At 49.1% G+C, this 17,925-nt stretch overlaps 1 protein-coding gene and 1 pseudogene across 2 annotated transcripts; both read right to left on the bottom strand.

Moving 5' to 3' along the window:
* Positions 1 to 17,925, bottom strand: part of LOC140897512 (zinc finger protein RFP-like) — a 76,555-nt pseudogene that overhangs the window by 16,435 nt on the left and 42,195 nt on the right.
* On the bottom strand, positions 2,546 to 16,983 carry LOC140898061 (butyrophilin subfamily 1 member A1-like). 2 transcript variants are annotated; one of them, XM_073311518.1, is made up of 9 exons: positions 16,662 to 16,983; positions 15,008 to 15,274; positions 13,590 to 13,694; positions 12,110 to 12,130; positions 11,571 to 11,591; positions 10,934 to 10,954; positions 8,835 to 8,861; positions 4,608 to 4,640; positions 2,546 to 3,066 (listed from the first exon to the last, which is right to left on the bottom strand). In XM_073311518.1, exons 1-9 carry the CDS (start codon positions 16,921 to 16,923, stop codon positions 2,555 to 2,557), a joined length of 1,269 nt encoding a protein of 422 aa, XP_073167619.1. In that variant the 5' UTR covers positions 16,924 to 16,983; the 3' UTR covers positions 2,546 to 2,554. The 2 variants fall into 2 exon arrangements, with proteins under 2 accessions (XP_073167619.1, XP_073167620.1); XM_073311519.1 differs by lacking the exon at positions 4,608 to 4,640.

The following is a 17,925-nucleotide window of genomic DNA, read 5'->3' as shown; positions in this document are numbered from 1 at the left end:
GCAATTCCGGGCCCCAGGGCAGAACAGTCAAAGGGCCCCCGCTGGTGCCCGCATGCACAAGCCGCGCCCCCGTGGACTCCGTCCGCCGGACATTTGGGCGGTGCTGCGCCTGCGCTGGCTGGTGCCCAGCGAGCTGCCGGCTGCCCTGCGGGGGGCGCTCTTCCGGCACGGCCAGGGCTTCCGCATGCCCACCCGCCTGCCTTCGCCACCACCGCTGGAACCACCCCACGCACCGTAGGTGCTGGCTTTTGGTTTGGCCGGTGGGTGCCCCACTCTGGCTCCACCCCCTTCCCCAAGGCCAAGCCCTCACTGTGCCCCACTCCACCTCTTCCTGCCCCCGCTCTGCCCCCTCCCCCTACGTCCCCTCCCCTGAGTGCCTCCACCCACTGCTCACTCCTTTCTGCCACTCCTGCCTTAAGGGTGAGGTGTGTGTGTTTGGGGGTGGGGGGGGGCTCAGCCTCCCCCCCAAACTGACAATTTTCAGCATATTTATACACTTTGGTCATATTCTAGTTATTGAATGTGTGTCAATCATTAGTATCCTAACAATGCCATCATTATTAAAATAGTAATGAACGACAGCATTACATTCCCATGAATTACAGCATGTTAAAATCATTGTACTCAGCTACACGCTGTCTTCACTAACACCCCTGAGTAAAGACACTGTGTTCACTCTGTGCTTTACCCCGGCGTAGGGCTTGTTTGGGACCTGAGGGACACTGATGACCGTGGGAAGAAGGTGGATGGGAGGCACAAGCAGTGGGGAGTCTTTCCCCTCTCCCTTCTTCTTTTCTCCTCTCCCTTCCTATCGCTCACCCTGCCCCTTTCCCTCCCTCTTGTTTCTTCTCTAAGTCCTTGCTTTCCTTCCTGATGTTTCCCCCTTCTTGCTTCTCACCCTTGTCCTTTTTCTCATCTCTCTCTGCTCCCCACCTCCTGGTGGCTCTGTCTAGTGGGTAGGAAGGGTGGCCCAGTGGCTAAGACACAGGCTTGGGGCTCAGGTGTTCTGTGTTTGGTTCTCTGCTCTGCCACTGACTCCCTGCTTAGTCTTGGGACAGTCACTTCACCTCTGGGTGTCCTAGATCCCATCTACCAAATGGGGCTAATGCTGACCCTGCCTCCTAGGCTGAATCCCTTCATGGCTGTGTGGTGATGGGGGAAATGGAGATACCAAGGTGAGTAGATTTGGACTGAAATTCTCCACAGCCTGAGCGTGAGAGAGGGGTTCAAACCAGCTACGCAAACATGGGGGTCGGGGCTTCAGCCCCACATTTTCTGCCGGGGTCATGGGCTTCTTCTCTCCCTCCCAGTGCAGCTCCTGCTGATCTCCGGGGCTTCTCCTTCCTCTAATGTTCCACTGCACCCTTCCAGCGCGTGCGCCGAGGAGCCCTGCAGCCTGCTGGGGCGATTTCAAAGGGCCCAGGGCTCCCAGCCGCTGCCAGCACTACCAGGCACTGGCAACAGCCGCGACTGGAGGCCCCGGATGTCAGGGGGTGGGTTCCTGTTTGTGGGTTGCCAAGCAGAGACAGACACCCCTCAGCAGCCCAGATTTAGGCACCTATCTGTGAGATGGTTGTGGTTTAGGACACCCCTTCCCCCCTTGTCGGCATCTCCCATTGGTTAGCTTACATGGCTCCCCGCCTACTGAGCTGGCTTTTGTGAATAGCATGGAAAGGGGCCTGTGTTGCCCATGCATTATCTCGGGAGTTCAGGCCCCTGACTCAGCTCTGAGGGTCACAGTGCTGCTGTTCCTGTGATTGTCTCGCTGCCTAAAAGTTACTAACTGTGATGCTCAGCATTGCAACACCCGAGTCCCTTCATGGCTTGTCCCCTGTGCAACCAGCCACCTCTCTGCAGAGCGCAGCTGAGCAATTCCTGATTGACACGGGTGTGCACAGGACAGAGACCCAGCACAGGCTGGAGAGTGTCTCATCCCAGTAAAACCCAAAGTCTCTTCCTAGGGGCACAATATTCCCTGTGGGGGTTGCGGGGACACAACCAAGTTTGGAAGCAAATCCCATGACGCTGCCCCCAGCACCTGCAGGTGGGACATTAAAGTGGAAGAAACAAGAATTGTTTGTAATGGTTTATTTACAGTAAGTAGCTGCAAAATAGCAAAGTAAAAGGAGCAGAGAAGGAGCTTTAATGACCGCAGGAGCCTGCCCAGGAGATCCCCAGCTACTGAGAACAGTTTTCTTTAGGGCAATCATACACATTGTAAGGAGAGTGGGTTGGGGGGGGGGGGGCAGAAATCCTGGATTTGTGCTGGAAATGGCCCAACTTGATTATCATACACATTGTAAGGAGAGTGATCACTTTAGATGAGCTATTACCAGCAGGAGAGTGAGGTGGGTGGAGGTATTTTTTCATGCTTTGTGTGTATAAAAATATCTTCTGTACTTTCCACAGTAGGAATCCGATGAAGTGAGCTGTAGCTCACGAAAGCTTATGCTCAAATAAATTGGTTAGTCTCTAAGGTGCCACAAGTACTCCTTTTCTTTTTGCGAATACAGAGTAACACGGCTGTTACTCTGAAACCCCTCTGCTGTGGGTCTCAGGGACACAGACGGAGCTGGGATCCCCCCACCTGGAGCCAGGGTCGGATTCTCTCCCCACGGACAGAGCCCGGCGGGAAAGTGAAGATCGGGGCCTCATCACCAGCATTGATAAATGTCACCTGCCCCCGGTCACAGTCCAGACAAACCCGGATCCCGCTGGGGGCCCGGCTCAGGGGCAGGAGGGTCACAGGAGAGGTGAGAGCCTGGAACTGATCCCTGCACTGCTCCACAGCCCAGATCCCCCCATAAGGGCTACGGCTGATCTCTCCCTTCCTCCCCACTGACTCTCTGGCCACCCCCACAGCCCAGTATCCCTCACCCCCCACCTCCACCTCCCAGCAATGTCTCCCCGAGGTGAATCCCTCACAGCCCAGCACACATTCCCAATAGTCAAATCTCTCAAGCTTGTTGGGCACATCCTCCTCTGTGTCTCCACATCTCACACTTTTCCCATCCTCAAACAGGACGAGTTTGGGATGAGCCATGTCTGGATCCAGAGTCACATTCGCTGGGGAGAGAGAATCAGAGTGTGAGGGGCAGAGCTCGGCTCTGGGGGATGGTTTGATGGCGTCAGTGACAGAATCTGCCCCAGCTGGGGAGTGACTCAGGGAATCTCCTTCCTCCAGGATTTACCCCTCAGCTCTGAATGGGGAGCAGCTCTGAGAGGTCAGCACAGTGCAGCGGAGAGTCACGCCCCTGGCAGAGGTGGACCAGCCATGCAGCCAAAGGGTCACTTGAGCCAGGTCTGGGACTCAGGCTCTTTCCTGTCCTGCTCCACATCTCTCCAGGGAGGGGACTAGAGACCGAGGTGTCATGGGGGGGCCCACAGAATGTTGAGAAACTGAGCTCCCTCTCCTGAGTGCTCACTGACACGCCTCACCTCTCCATGCAGTTTCCCATCTTAAACCCCACGTTCCCAGATGAGAGAGATCATTGCTATGGGGAGAGAGTAGATGCCTCCCATCCCTGCACCCTCAGCCTACGTGAGAGCAAGGGGAGTGCTGGGGGAGAAGGAGCAGCAGGGGAAGGAGGGAGAGCAAGCAGAGAGGTGAATGGAGACATGAAGGAAGGGATCCCAGAGGGGAGAGAAAACCATATTGGATGAGGAGGAGATGGGGCAGGAGAGGCCCAGGGCATCAGGAAGTGAAAGGTTAGAGAGAGTTTGCTGGGAGTGTGAAAACAGCAACTCACCAGCCTGTTCCCTCCAAGGAGCCACCATCACCAAACCTCCAGGCCCTTCCACCTGCCCCACTCCTACTGCCTCCCCACCAGCCCCATTCAGCTGACGGCCTGCTGCTCTCCCCACCCTCCTGTTCCTGCCAGGCACTGCCTGTCCTCCAGACCCTTCCACATGCTGCCCCATCCCTCAATCTCTGGGCCCTTCCCAATCCCGATGTGTCTCCCTCTTTGCACTCTCATGATTTCCCACTGTGCTCTCCCTGTACTCTAGCACAAGGGTTCTCATAACTGGGCATATTTTGTTTCCTCCCCTCCCCATTTTGTCACTTGAAATATCTTGTTTCTCTCTCTAATCTCTGAATTTTAGCATTTACACTTCATTTCCTCTCTTTCCAAACTCTGAATTTTTAATCCTCAGTTGCTGGGCATTTAAGAACAGACCCATAATTCAGTCTGCTCCTGTTCCACAGACCATGGCTCTGGCCCCCATGCAGGGAGGGGGATGTGAGCAAAAACAGCCCTGTTGAGCTGGCGGGTAGAAGGAGCTGTGTCTTTGGCCCCGTGATAGGGGCTAGGACATGTCAGTGGCTCTGCAGCCAGGCTGGGCAGTGAGCCCAGCAAGCTCTGTACGTCGCACTGCACATGAAGGCAGAGGAGGGACAGGAGGAGTAGACACAATAGTGTCTGGATTTACTGCTGTATGTCAGGCCATGGCTACACAACCTCCCTCCCCTCCCGACGTGCTGTGAAATGCAGGACGCTTGTGAGCTCTGCCCTGAGCAATGAACTCCCCTCCCACGGCCACCGTCAGGGGAAAGAAGCAAAACGTTCTAACATTTGGGACATTGATAGAATCTGAACTTCAGTTACCTTCTTGTACAGGTGGTGCAGAACTTCCCAGCCCTGAAAACACAGAATCAGAGATGAGTGCTCATCTGAACAAGCATATGAACAGAAATTAGTGTTGTATAGAGGGAGGCCACTCATCTGGGATTAAAATGGCCAGGCCTCTGTTTGAGAGGTTTGTCCGCTATCCAGCACAGGGTCTAAAATGGATCTGCTTTTGTCCAGTGTTGGATGGGGGACATCACTCCGCCCCCTCCATCTCTGAAAAATGGTGTCCCCCATGTGGCATAACCTCACATGCACCATCACGCCAATGAGGATGGGGTGACACGGGTGGGCCCAAACCAATCCCGACAGTCTGGAAATGTCCAGCGTTCTGGGAATGACTGAGTGGCCCCTTATGCGTATAAAATGTTACACTGGGAAAAAGCTAAGTTGTAGAGTTCATCATAAAGTAAACAATTCCCAAATACACGTGTGAGCAGTTCTCTGTCAGTGGCTACAATTTTAACAGACTCTTTTTTTCCTTAGCAGGATTTCTATCACTTTTATAATTATTAATAATCATAAATTAGACTTTCCCTTCTGACACTCTGAAGTGACACTGCAAGCCTGCTAACAAAGACCTGGTCCAGCTGCCATTCATGTGGCTGGCCAATCTCCCCTGGAATTCAATGGGAGTAGGCCTGAAGCATGAAGGGGAATTTTAAAAGGGATGGGAGCAGAGCTGCCAACAGAATTGAGGGATAGTTTCCGTCACCCAGCCCTTCAGTGCTGACTGGCCTGCCATCCAGGACTCTGGCGGTGATTTAAAGGGCCCGGAGCTCTGGCCACTGCCACGGTCCCTTAATAATCTCCAGCCCCCAGGGCAGTTGCCCCTTTTGTCTCCCCTTCGCCCCCGTCGGCAGCCCTGGATAGGAGAAAAAGGTTTTCTTTTGGCTCCTGTGAATATGATATAAAGGCTGGGGCATAGGAGAAGATTTGATATTTTCCCTTCCGAGTTGTCCACTGTAACAGGTTTTTGTCCCTGCAGACAGTCTACTGGGGTCAGGGGTCACCCTCCTTAACTAAAGATCGAGAATGAGCATGAGCTTGTTGGCTTGGAGTACAATTTTCAAAATCCCCAAAGTGCCAAGGCCCCATTTCCCAAAGGATCCTGGGAGTCTCAGTCCAGTCTTCTCTCCCCACCACCAAACTCATGTCCATGTTACCCTTCCCGAGCCTGTGGACCCTGATCTACTGCTCAGGCTTTTACCTCCTTCACTGACCCATCTGTCCCGTCCCAGCCTGTGCTGTATAGTTTAGGAGTTGGGTGTGTGGCCAGCACAGATGTCTCTTTTAGTCCACTGATTCTTAGCACAAGCAAAAGATAAAGAAAACCCTCTGGCAAGCATGTGGTTTGTGGTGCAAAAATGAGCAAAAGCAAATAACGTGTGTCCATTTCTTTGGCTCATATTCCTCTGCTCTCTTGTTAATTTCCAAAGCTGGATGGTTCATCTTCCTGTCTGACTCTGGCAAAGACCAGACTAACTCAGCAGACACATATTAACAGACACACACACCCCTCACTCACTCAGCCCTTGCCCAGCATGGGGCAGGAGCGGTGATTGGGGGCAGGGATGGCCTGTGCTGGTGGAGGGTCCCGCCGGGAAATGAAAGGGTCTGAGCGGGAAGGGCAGGGGAAGGGCAGCCTGCCCTGCCACTAGTGAAATGGGGGCACTAGGACCCTGCGGCAGCAGATGATGCAGGGAGGTAGCAAGGAGCTGCAGGGGAGAGACAGGGACACTCTGCTCTGGGGCCCAGGGAGGTGCAAGGGGGGCAACAAGGGGGGGCCGGGGGACACTCGCGGGAGGCATGGGGGGGGGAGGCAGGTGGGGCCGGGGGGGAGACCTGGCCCCGAACGTTGGTGGAGCCGGGCCCCCGGGCCCTCAATATTGCTGGAGCCATGAGCCCATATAACTCACCGCTGCGGCTTGCCAGTAGGGCCGTACCAGGGCGTATCGGCTTCCTTTCACCTCTGCTGTTATTACCTGTAAAGCTCCTTTCTCCACTCCCGCTACCCTGCTGTTCTCTGGCAACATATTGTGTCCCTGGGGTTGGCCCATTAGCCGGTGTCCCGTGTGTGTGTTTTATGATACAATCTCCAATTCCATGATCACACACTGTTTTTGCCACAGGACCCCTGCCTCATTCTTTCACTGCCCAGGATGGATGCACAAGGGGTGAGAATTAAGGGCGTACAGGGCAGCATAAAACTGGCATTTCCTAACTACCAAGTGTTTTACATTTCAACCTAAATCATCTTCTGTTCAGGGGGGTTGTGCAATATTCTGTACTTGTATCATGTCCCTTCTTGTGCCTCTCTTTTAAAGGTAAAAATCCCCTGTTTTCTCAATCTCTCCTTGTGCTGATTCTCATTGCCTTTCTCTGAGCCCCCTTTTCTTCTTCGGTACCCTTTCTGAGGTGGGGTGAGAAGTACCCAACACAGTACTCCCGATGAGGGCAAAACACTGATTTCTATAACGGCTGTATAATATCTCCATGTTGTTCACCATCCCCCTTTTATGGATTCTCAGATTTTGTTTGACCTTTTCCCCAGAGCTGCGCAGTGAGCAGAGGGTTTTGTCAAGCTGGCCACAGTGAATTCCAGGTTGCATGACTGAGGCCTTGGCTACACCTGCACGTTATAGCGCAATAGAGCCGCCCAGAGCGCTCTCCCTCACTCCCCGTCCACACTGGCAAGGCACGAAGAGCGCTCCGACTCCCTGGCTAGAGCGCGGCTGGTCCTCCACCTCCCCGGCAGGGATAAGGTTTGCTGCGTATTGGGTGAGACTCTGCAGCGTCAGTGTGGACGAGGAGTAACATTACAGCGCTCTGATTGCCCTCCGGAAACGTCCCATCATCCCATTAACTGAAGTGACCGCTCTTGTCTTTGTTGAGAACTCCAGCTGGAATGCGGAAGTGGCCCTTTCGAAGCTCCATTTCGGAGCCGGCTGATTATCAGCTCGGAGAAAAAAAACAAACAGCTGCTCTTTGCTTTGAGTAACTGGAGAGAGAGGCGGGGTCTGAACTTACAGACAGCGTGCTGACACACTCTCAGCACCCCAAAACCCACTCTCTCTCCCCCCACATACACACAACACACTCCACCCCACCCCACGCCCATTTGAAAAGCACGCTGCAGCCACTTGAATGCTGGGATAACTGCCCATAATGCACCGCTCCCGATGCCGCCGCCAATGTGGCCACGCCCCTGCGCTGTCAGCTCTCAGTGTGGACAGACTGCGGCGCTTCCCCTACTGCGCTCTCCGAAGGCTGGTTTAACCCAAAACGCTCTACAGCTGCCAGTGTAGCCAAGCCCTGAGCTGCTGATGCACTTATTTTCAAACCCTGTAATGTGAATGAGTCGCTCAATTTTTTCCCTCCATGATATGTTCATTTATCACCAGGGCACTTCATATCCCACCAGGTTTCCCTTTCACACAGCTTGGCAGGAGAGAGGTCCCTCCGAACCACCTCACAGCCTTCACTGGACTTGACTAGCCAACCTCAGCTGTGGCCCCTGGAAGAAGAATCATTCCTCACAGGGCCACTCCCGAAATCCCCTGTGCATCCCTCTATTCCTCTCCCACTCCCTAACCTCACCCCTCCCCAGACCACTCCTCTCCTGCCGCATCTTCCCCAAGGAATTCCAGAGCGCACACTGGCTCTCTCTGTGCCCTTACTGGCTTCTCATGCAGCTTGGATCCTGCCGTGTGTCTGGGGGGTTGCAGTCAGTGTGTGATGGGGTCTCGGTATCTCTGTGTGTGACCTATGGGGGTCTGTGTGCAGTGAATGTGCTACGCCCTGCTGGCTGCCATGTACCTGTGCCACGGCTAGAGCAGCAGCAGCAGCTGTCTGGGCACATGCAACCCTGTTAGGGCTTCTGAAAATTGAAATGAGCAGCCTAGACATTAACCTGGCCCCGGCTAAGCCCTTTTTCCACCCCTCCCGCCCTGAGCCTCCAGCCCCATCAGGGACTCTAACAGCATCTCGCTGAGAATCCTCTGAGCTTCCAGTGGGCACAAAAGAGCTCCTTAGGCGCCCAAAATCACAACGTTGGCCACACAAATCTTTGAGTCTTTTCACCTTAGTACAGAGCCATCCCTGCCCCAAAGAGCTAGTGTAAAATATTAACTGTATGACAAAAGGGGACTGGAAGTCTCAGGGCAGGGAAGCTTTGGATATCGATGCAATAGGAGCTGTAGTTACCTGGGCAGACGATGTTTCTTCTCCAGTCTGAAACCAAACACAGAGAGAGGGATGAGAACTCAGCTGAGCGAATGCAGGAACACCAGGGCTCTGGGATGAAGAGCAGCTGGCTTAAGCTGAACCCGGGCAAGAGCAAAGTGAATGAGAAGAAAGGACACATTTTGAAGAACGAGATGAGACTCTGCCCTTCATTTCATTGAATCTGTACAGCCCCCATTCACCAAAGTCGAGGTGCAAAGACTAGGTGACCAGGTAGCATCAGTGTCTAAACATCCCAGCTCACTAGGCCCAGGTCTACACTGTGGTGGGAAGGGGGGGAGATTGACCTAAGATGCACAACTTCAGCTACAGGAATAGCGTAGCTGAAGTTGATGTATTCAGGTCGACTTACTTCGGCGTCCTCACGGTGGCGAGTCGATCGCTGCTGCTCCCCCATCGACTCCGCTTGCGCCTCTCGCAGCAGTGGAGAACTGGAGTTGACGGGAGAGCGCTCGGGGATCAATGTATCGTGTCTACACTAGATGGGATAAAGTGACCCCCCGATATATCAATCGCTACCCACCAATCTGCCCTAGGAAACTCTGCCTCTTCCTGGGAGCAAGAATCTGGCCAGTGATCCCTGCCTCTGCCACCGCCAGGCCGGGTTACTGTCGATCACTGAATCCACAGCTGAGTGTGAAGGCTCCAGCTGGTACCGAATGCAGCTGCCGGCCTTCTCCAGGGCTTAGGCCACAGTGAACCCATCAGGCCCATGTTCCAGTCCCTTCACTGGCTCCCAGTCCCCTTCTGATGCCAGTCTAAGGCCTTGGTTTTAATCTGCAAATCAATTAAAGAATCCAGCCCCAGTGGAGGCTGTTTGTGAGCCATCCAGGTAGGAGGCTACAGAGGCCCCTGCTCCGCCCCCACCCCACCTCATTCCACCCCCTTCCTGAAGTCCCCAGCCCCACCCTGCCTCTTCCCCTCCTCCCTCCAAAGCATGTCACATCCCCGCTCCTCCCCTTCCTTCCCAAAGCATCCTGAGTGCCGTGAAACAGCTGTTTTGCGGCAGGTAGGAGGCACTGGGAGGGAAGGGGAAGAGTTGGTCAGCGAGGCCGCCACTGGGCACTGGGGGGAGGGGGGAGCTTGGCTGTGGGTGGGTGCAGAGCACCCGCTAATTTTTCCTTGTGGGTGCTCCAGGGCTGTCGGCACCTATGGCCAGTGGTGACAGCGAGAGCAGCAGCAGCAAGCCAGTTGCAGAGGTGCAGGCAGCAGCAGACACCTTGCTCAATGTCCCCCCCAGCACCACACACACACACACACACACACACACACACACACAGATGCCTTTCAGAGGTGGGAGGTGAATCCATGTGAGGGCACCTCTGAACTCTGGGTCTTGGCTGATTAAGAACAACCATCTGTGAGTGGGCTGCAGCGGCAGGAGAGGGGAGTGGTGTGTTACAGGTCATTCGCTCATTGGATTTTCACACGGCAAGGTAGGAAACTGAGGCAAAGGACACTGACCAATGTATTGTGCCCAGCGGTGTTTGCTTAGGGTCACATGCTTTTGAATCATGGCTGTGGTGTTTCCCCAAAACAATGCTGGGTTCCCTTTGCCTTGTAATAAAAGTTTTCTTTTGTTATACTCAGGGCGGGTGAGTGGGAAGTTTTGTCTCTTATCCTGTATCTACACTAGCATGTCCCTGACTGACAAAAGTTTCACCGACAAAAGCACCGGTGTGGACAGTGCTATGTGGGCGGGAGACACTCTCCCACCGACATAGCTACTGCCGCTCGTTGGGGGTGATTAAATTATGCTGGTGGGAGGTCAGCATAGAGCGGCTACACGGGAGAGCCCATTGCAGGGCAGCTGCAGGGGTACGGCTGTGCCGCTATAAGCCTTAAAGGGGCCATTATAGAGGCTCAGGAGTGAAATTTGCCCAGATTATTGGGTGGGGTCTTAAGGTTTTTCTGCTTTGTATTGCTAAGAGGAACCCTTCACACTGCACCCAGTCCTTGGTGCTGCCGACTCCACCTGGCAGAAGGGTGAGAGATTGATAGATCCAGAGATAGTTTCAATAGCACGGAAAAGGCTGCATTCGAGTAATAGAAACACTTACCAAGTTCACGTTGAAGATCATCTAGGACACGGAGCACCTGCGAAGCCCCATAGAGTGTGGCTACAAAGCAGCTGAATACCCCCAACTGACCCATGGCAGCTAACTAGGCTCACAAGACATGGGCTGGGGGCCTGGAAAATTGGGGTGTGGACATTTGGGCTCATTTTGTGTATACACTAGAGTAAAGTATCAAAAAATAACTCATTATCTGCATGGATTTACAGTTCTGAAAGTTTTGAATTCCCTAGGGAATTAGGGCCAGATTTTTAAAGGTATTTAGGTTCCTAACTCCCACTGATTTCAATTGGCATTAGGTGTCCAAATACCTTTAAAAAGCTACCCTTAGAGCCCATTCCCGCTGCCTTGCATATTACATGTTCCCATTCACTTTGCTGGGAGCGTTAGATGTGCACGGAATGTAATATTGGGCCCTAAAATTATCAACATTATTCTTCTAGTGATGTAACTTGTGCATTTAGTGTTGGATCCTACACTCGTTGAAATCAAAGGCACAGCTCTAAGTGATGTTAGTGGTGCAGCATCAGGGCATTCATGTTTTTCTCCTTTAAAAAATAAAACACGAATAAACAAATTAGTACAAAGTTTTCCTTGTTGGAGAAAAGGGCACAACACTTACTGATTTTTGTATCACGTTTCCCTAAAAAACAGAAATAAATATAAATTATTGTTAGGAGCATTTTTCTCATGGATATACGGTTGTCTGAGTTTTGTGAAAGTTGAACATCGTGCCTCACTTTTCATATTACCACTTGGGGTGAAATTGATCAGGGTTAATCTCATCCCAATTTCCTTTTAACATTAAATGAAAAAATGAACAACTCCTCCTCCAATATAATTACACACAAGATCCACATTGGACCAAATTATTTACTTGTCAGATGAGGCAAGAGGACATTTGAGGGCACAGAGTCCTCCTGGTCCCCCATGTCATGGTGCCTCCAGCACCATGTGGATTTCACCCTCAGAGAAGATACATTTCAAAGAACATTTTCTTTCTGGTTTTCTCTTACCCACATACTGAATAATTATCAAAATATTATCCCTGATATTTCATGTGATTTTCAAATTGATTTCTCTTTAATAATTATCATCATAAATAATAAACAGCAAACTACTTAATGGAAAAGGTTCTATGTGGAGAAAAATTGAACTTACTGATTTCTCCAAGATGTTTCCCTGAAGAAATGAAATAAAGCAAACAGATTTAAATACAAGTTATTTAAGAAGATTTCCAGTTAATGGGGATTTCAAGGAGTGTTTTGATGATATGAACGCCTGGCCCCTAAATACCAAACATTTCATTCATGTTTTACTAACCATGTGGCCACACTAGAGTTCAGTGTCCAACAGTAACTGACTATTTTCAAGGATTTACAATTCTGAAAGTTTTGAATTTCTTATGGAATTAGGGTCTGATTTTTCAAGGCATTGAGGAGCCTATCTCTCATTGATTTCAGTGAGAGTTAACTGACCAAATACCTTTAAAAATCTAGCCATTAGAGCCCAATCCTGCTTCCTTGTATTCTCTCTCACATTCCCATTGACTGTGCTGGGAGCTCTGGGGTTGCGGACTGGAATTTCTGGCCCTCAAATTATCACCATTATTTTTTAACGATATGACTTGTGCTTTCAGTGCTTAATCCTCCACTCATTGAAGTCAATGGCAAAGATCTAACTGATGTTAGTGACGCAGTATCTGGGCTTTCATCTTTTTCTGGTTAAAAAAACTCCACCCCAAAAATTCACAGATAAACAAAGAAATACCCTTATGAAGAGACAAATTTGGACAAAAGTTTTACTTGTTGGAGGAAAGAGCACAACATTTACAGATTTCTACACCCCGTTCCATTAAAAATAAACAGAAATAAATATAAATTATTAGGAGCATTTTTGCCTTGGTTATACAGTTGTCTGCATTTCGTGAAAGTTGCACAGTGATTATACAATTCATGAGCCTTTGAGGGGTTTCATGTTCTCTACACCAGGAGAAAAAGGTTTCCCTTCTCCATCTCTGACTTCTTGTTTCTCACCATAGTCAGAACTCAGGTTAAGGCTCGGAGCTCATGTCTATTCAGAACCCTCTTTTCTACTGTGTATATTTTTTTAATATTATCTATTGGGATGAAATTTGCCAGGCTTTGTCTCATTCCAATTTCTTTTTAACAGTAAATGAAATCACAGACAACTGCTCCCAAAATAAAACAACACACAATCTTTATGGGGACCCAACTCTGTACAAAATATTTACTTATTAGAGGAGGGAAAAAGACATTAACTAATTCCCAAAGTCCATGGGGATTGAGGAGGAATAACTGCACAGTTGGGTGGAAAGTGGGCAGAAAAGAGTGAGGAGTGGAGAAGGTTTTGGATCAATCTTCCCCAAGTGCTCCATTCAGCTTAACTGAGGCAGTTCTGGGGGAGAAATATTCTGTGCCTGTAAAGGGCTGATGAAGATCACTGCCCCCTAGAGCAAATGGGAATCTTAGTAACATTTTCTTCCCTGTGCTGCTGAGGGAAGCACAGGGTAGGTCCGTGCTTCCCCTGCTTGGCCCAGTGTAAAATTTCATTCTTCCCTTTTTCCATTTATTAGAAGAAAATTTCTTGTTAATTTCACTAAATTACCTGTGACATTTACCTTTTATTTTAAATAGATAAACAGTGAGGCCAATGAAACCAAACAAAACCAGGAGAATCACACTCAGAGCCACCATCCATGGATTCACCCTCGGGAAAAAGGAATCTGAAAAATACACCCCACCAGGATTTGCATTAGTTTGGAAGCAGGGACAAAACTAATGTTTTTCCTATTGCACGTAAATACATAAATAGTTCCCAGCAGGACGTATGTGAGATAAGAGTGAAAACATGACCCCCCAATGCTGCATAAAAGACCAAGACCTGATTTTAAAAATTACTCCAACCAACACAGCTTTAGCACTGATTAACCAGTGAATGAACAGGCCTGGTTTGATTCATGCTTTTCAGAGCTTTATTGAGTTCAGGGGCAAATTCTCTTCTCACAAAACCGCATTGACTTCAGTGGAATTATGCCAGCAAACAATTTGGTCCTCACTGTTCAGCAACATTCAGAAATTGCAGAAGTCATTAGAATATTTTGGTGCGTCACTAATCATTTCCCCAATTATTTCGATGAATCATAATTGCAATTAAACCAAACATTAAGTGCTACAAATTGATTCATCTTCTTTTGCTGTTCTTGTGTTTACAGCATTTACATCATCTAGCCAGGGTGGGCATTTCAAACATGCCTAAGGCCTTCTCCACACAGGGTTTGTGCACTGGTTTCGTGAAATTGGTATAACTCATTCAGTCATTCTTACATTGGTTCCACAGCTGAACATGTAAGAGGATTGCCCCAATTTAACTAAACTGATTTACAATTTAAGGTTTTGTCAATCAGCTTAATAGTGTCCTTTATCCATTTAGTATAAATCAGTAAGGAACTGACTTACGCTAAATATGTAGGACATTCAATCTGAAATAAGAGCATTCAAACAAGGGGTTTCATCAATAACTCAGGAGATAATCAGGGCAGCTTTTGTGTGTAGACAAAGGCAAAGTGAGTTATGAGCACAAGTCCTATTGAATGTCAACAGAAACAAGCCCACATCATTTGGTGGCATTTCACTTATAGAAAAGGTAGCAAACAAACCATAGTATAAAAATTGCTACATTCAAAAAAATCACTGAGGGGAAGTTAAGTTTTTAGGAACAAACTCTTTCAAGGTTTGGTGAATATTTCTTCTAAAAAATCAGTCTCTCTCTCTTTTTTTTTAAAGAAAGAGTTTCAGGAGTATCAGAGTTAAGATTAAATTTACATGAAATCCAAAACTCTGATAACTCTGAATGTGCAAAATTAAGGCAATCAGATTGCCCGAGTTGTGACCCTGTTAAGGTTCCCGTTTCTGAACTTCTTTGTTTTTAGGTAGGTTGTAAAATATGCACCACACATGCTTCAGTTCTTTGTTTCCTATGGTTTGTTTTGTTTCTGATGGAGGTGATTTCAGTGTGTGGGTTTAGCTGGTAACTGACCTGCTATATAAACCGTTGATTCCTTTTCTTGATTGAGAACGGTGTTCCTGATCAAACAGGACAGGTTCTGGTTTGAACGTTCTTTTATAATAATAGAATTTTCTGTTTCAAAAAGGGATTTTGCTTCAGAAAGTGATGGTAATTCTTGCCCACTGAGATCTCGCCATAGAACCTTGGGCTCTGGATACCAACCAGCTGATTGACAAACCATCCGGATCCCTCCATCCTGGTGACTCTCCACAGAGATGAGAGGATTGGAGCCCAAACCTAGAGGAAAATTACATAAATGTGTGATAAACCAATGGGGTAACTTGAAAGTTAAAAGGATGAGTGATACATTGTGGATCTATTACTCCCACTCGAGATCACTTGCTCATACAGAAGGGATAAATGAACACTGGAATTTCAGAATTCCCAATATGCATGGACACAGGAAAACATGTGAACAAATATTTAAAATAATTTCACTGAATAAGTGCGAGATATTGTCCTCTCCACCCAAGAGCAAGGGAGCATTGAACACCTTTGGAAATCTGGCCACTTCATTTAAATACCTAATGGGATATGAATTTTTCAAAAAGACATTTTTTAGTATATTGGATAAACATTTTGTTTGTTCTCTTTTAAAATAAATAAATAAATCTAACTGGCTCCATGGTTCCTGTGTCAGAGCAGCAGGGGACAAACGCTCAGCCTCATCTGCTAGCGGTAAATACATAACTTCTTCCTCCCCCCCCACCCCACCTTTATGAGGCCTCAGCCAATGAGAAAGCTGCAACTGATTTTGACTACACCCCTAAATAACCACCACTAGTGACCATGTCAGAAGGCCGAATTGCCGCCGCCAGGGGAACAGCGCCGCCCCTTTCTAACAGCCGCCCCAGGCACCTGCCTGGAACCCTGGTGCCTGGAGCCGGCCCTGCCCTTACCCCGCCGCTCAGAGCAGCGTGTCTGGGAATCGCGCGGCCCGATTGGAGCGCGCCGCCCCGCCCCCCAGAGCTGCCTGCGTGGCGGCGTGGCTCCAGGGGAGGGGGGAGGACAGCAGGGGAGGGGCTAGCCTCCCCAGCTGGGAGCTCAGGGGCTGGGCAGGACGGGCCTGCAGGCCGGATGTGGCCCGTGGGCCGTAGTTTGCCCACCCCTGGTGTAGACACTACTTACACCAAGGGCAGGACTTCTCCTGGTGTCCCAGGTAATACCCCTCTCTGAGAGGCAGGAGCTAGGTTGACAGAAGAATTCTTCTGTTGACCCAGCCCTACCTGCATGGGGACTTACATCAGCTTAGTTTTGTCGCTCATGGGGCGTGTATTTTTCAAATCCCTGAGCGACATAGTTAAGCTGACCTACTTTTCTAGTGTAAACCACGCATATATTTGCCTAGAAAAGTCTTTTCCCTCCTTTCTCTCCCTCCTTTTGAAGTCAATCAAGAACATCTTTTGGGCAAGGAAGTCTCTTGACCATTCTGAAAATGTCTTTAATAAAATGTTGGGAAAGTTTTCAGCATATTTTCCAAAGTGTCTGAATGTGGTCGTGTGCTGAAATCTAGTCACACTGTGTTACTCAGAAATAATTCAGAAGTTGCTAGTCACAGTTGTTGCAGTAGAAAAGAACAAAAACTGCAGCCCAGGCTGAGATAATACAGACAAGAGCTGATGACCTGCTACCTTCAGTTCCAATATGGCTTCTTCATCAAAAGGACCATCTTGAACAAAACAGTTGTATTGTCCTTCATCTGAGCTTCTGATATTAACAATCTGCAAGGAAACATTCCCATCCGTGATGCCAGTTTTCAAAAGCTCCGTCCTTCCACGATATTCTGGCATCTGCTGCCCATATTGATCCTTCCCATACTGATACAGGTGCACAACTGAAGTGAACTTAGATCGGAACCATCTCACCTCCATGTTCTCAGCGCTCATCCTGGGGGTCAGGTGACAGGGTAACACAATGGTCTCACCCACAATGGCAGTGACAGGGTGACCAGGTCACGCTGAATTGGGCTGTGAAATACACCAAAGCAAAAAGAGAACAAGCTTAGACGGGGAAAAAAATATATTCATGACTGATTCAATAGGTTTAAACTTTCCAAAATTCAGCGTGAGGCAGACACCTGGCATGCAGATTTTCAACCTGAATATTTGAAATTTGACAAAGTTACAAGCAAGCGAAAAAGGCATTTATAGTAGAAAGTGGCAGGCCAGCTCAGGTATGGGTGTCAGTGACAACTCCCTTTATATTAATTTGATATGCCATAGAGCCATTTTAGTGCCCTATGAACAGGCAGGGTGACCAGAGTATATACACTGTGTACCTGAGCTCTGTGATCTCTTCCGGCTTTCACTTTATTTCTGATGTAATTCTCATTGTTGGTTTTAATATGAGAAGGATGAAAAGATGAAAACCTGACTCCACTGAAGTCAATAGAGATCTCTTCGGATATCACCCTTGTGTTTTAGGATCCAGCCTCTTTGGACATCACCTCTCACCTTCTATGACACAATTTTCCTCCTCTGCCCCCCTCCTGCTGATTTTAGTGGGCCTGAGTCATGGCTGGGACATTTTCAGTAAAGAGTCTCCAACTCTGGGACTCGGTTTTTGCCTTGGCCTCACTGAGCCAAAATCTCTTCAGCTTCAGGCCAGGCTCCCTTGGTGTTTGAGAAAGGATTGGGTCACAGAGGATGCAAGCATGTAAAGTAGGATGTTCAGTGTGACCCAAGGTGCCTAGGGCAGCCCACACTGGAAATGCCAAGGGCAGGGCAGGCTGCAAAACGGAGAGCAGATTCTCCCCAAAAGCAGTGGTTTACATTATAATTAGATTCACCAACCAGTCAAAAAACACTGTTCCTGATCCCCCACACTGGTTATCAAGAAGCTAAAAAAAAAAAATCACAGCCCCCTTTACTGCATTCCAGTCTCTGGCT

Source organism: Lepidochelys kempii, chromosome 14, assembly GCF_965140265.1.
Source record: "Lepidochelys kempii isolate rLepKem1 chromosome 14, rLepKem1.hap2, whole genome shotgun sequence".
In the NCBI taxonomy this organism is placed as follows: domain Eukaryota; kingdom Metazoa; phylum Chordata; order Testudines; family Cheloniidae; genus Lepidochelys; species Lepidochelys kempii.
Note: the sequence above shows the minus strand (reverse complement) of the source record. Positions and strands in the feature narration are given on the sequence as shown.

Bases quoted from the DNA above. Each gene is read 5' to 3' on its own strand.
- LOC140898061 (XM_073311518.1), bottom strand. From the start codon at position 16,923: ATGAGCGCTGAGAACATGGAGGTGAGATGGTTCCGATCTAAGTTCACT. The intron at 15,275-16,661 runs GTCATCAGCTCT...ATTTTCCTCTAG, and splicing joins ATTGGAACTGAAGGTAGCAG to GTTTGGGCTCCAATCCTCTC. The intron at 8,862-10,933 runs GTAAGTGTTTCT...GTTTGGTTTCAG, and splicing joins TGATCTTCAACGTGAACTTG to ACTGGAGAAGAAACATCGTC.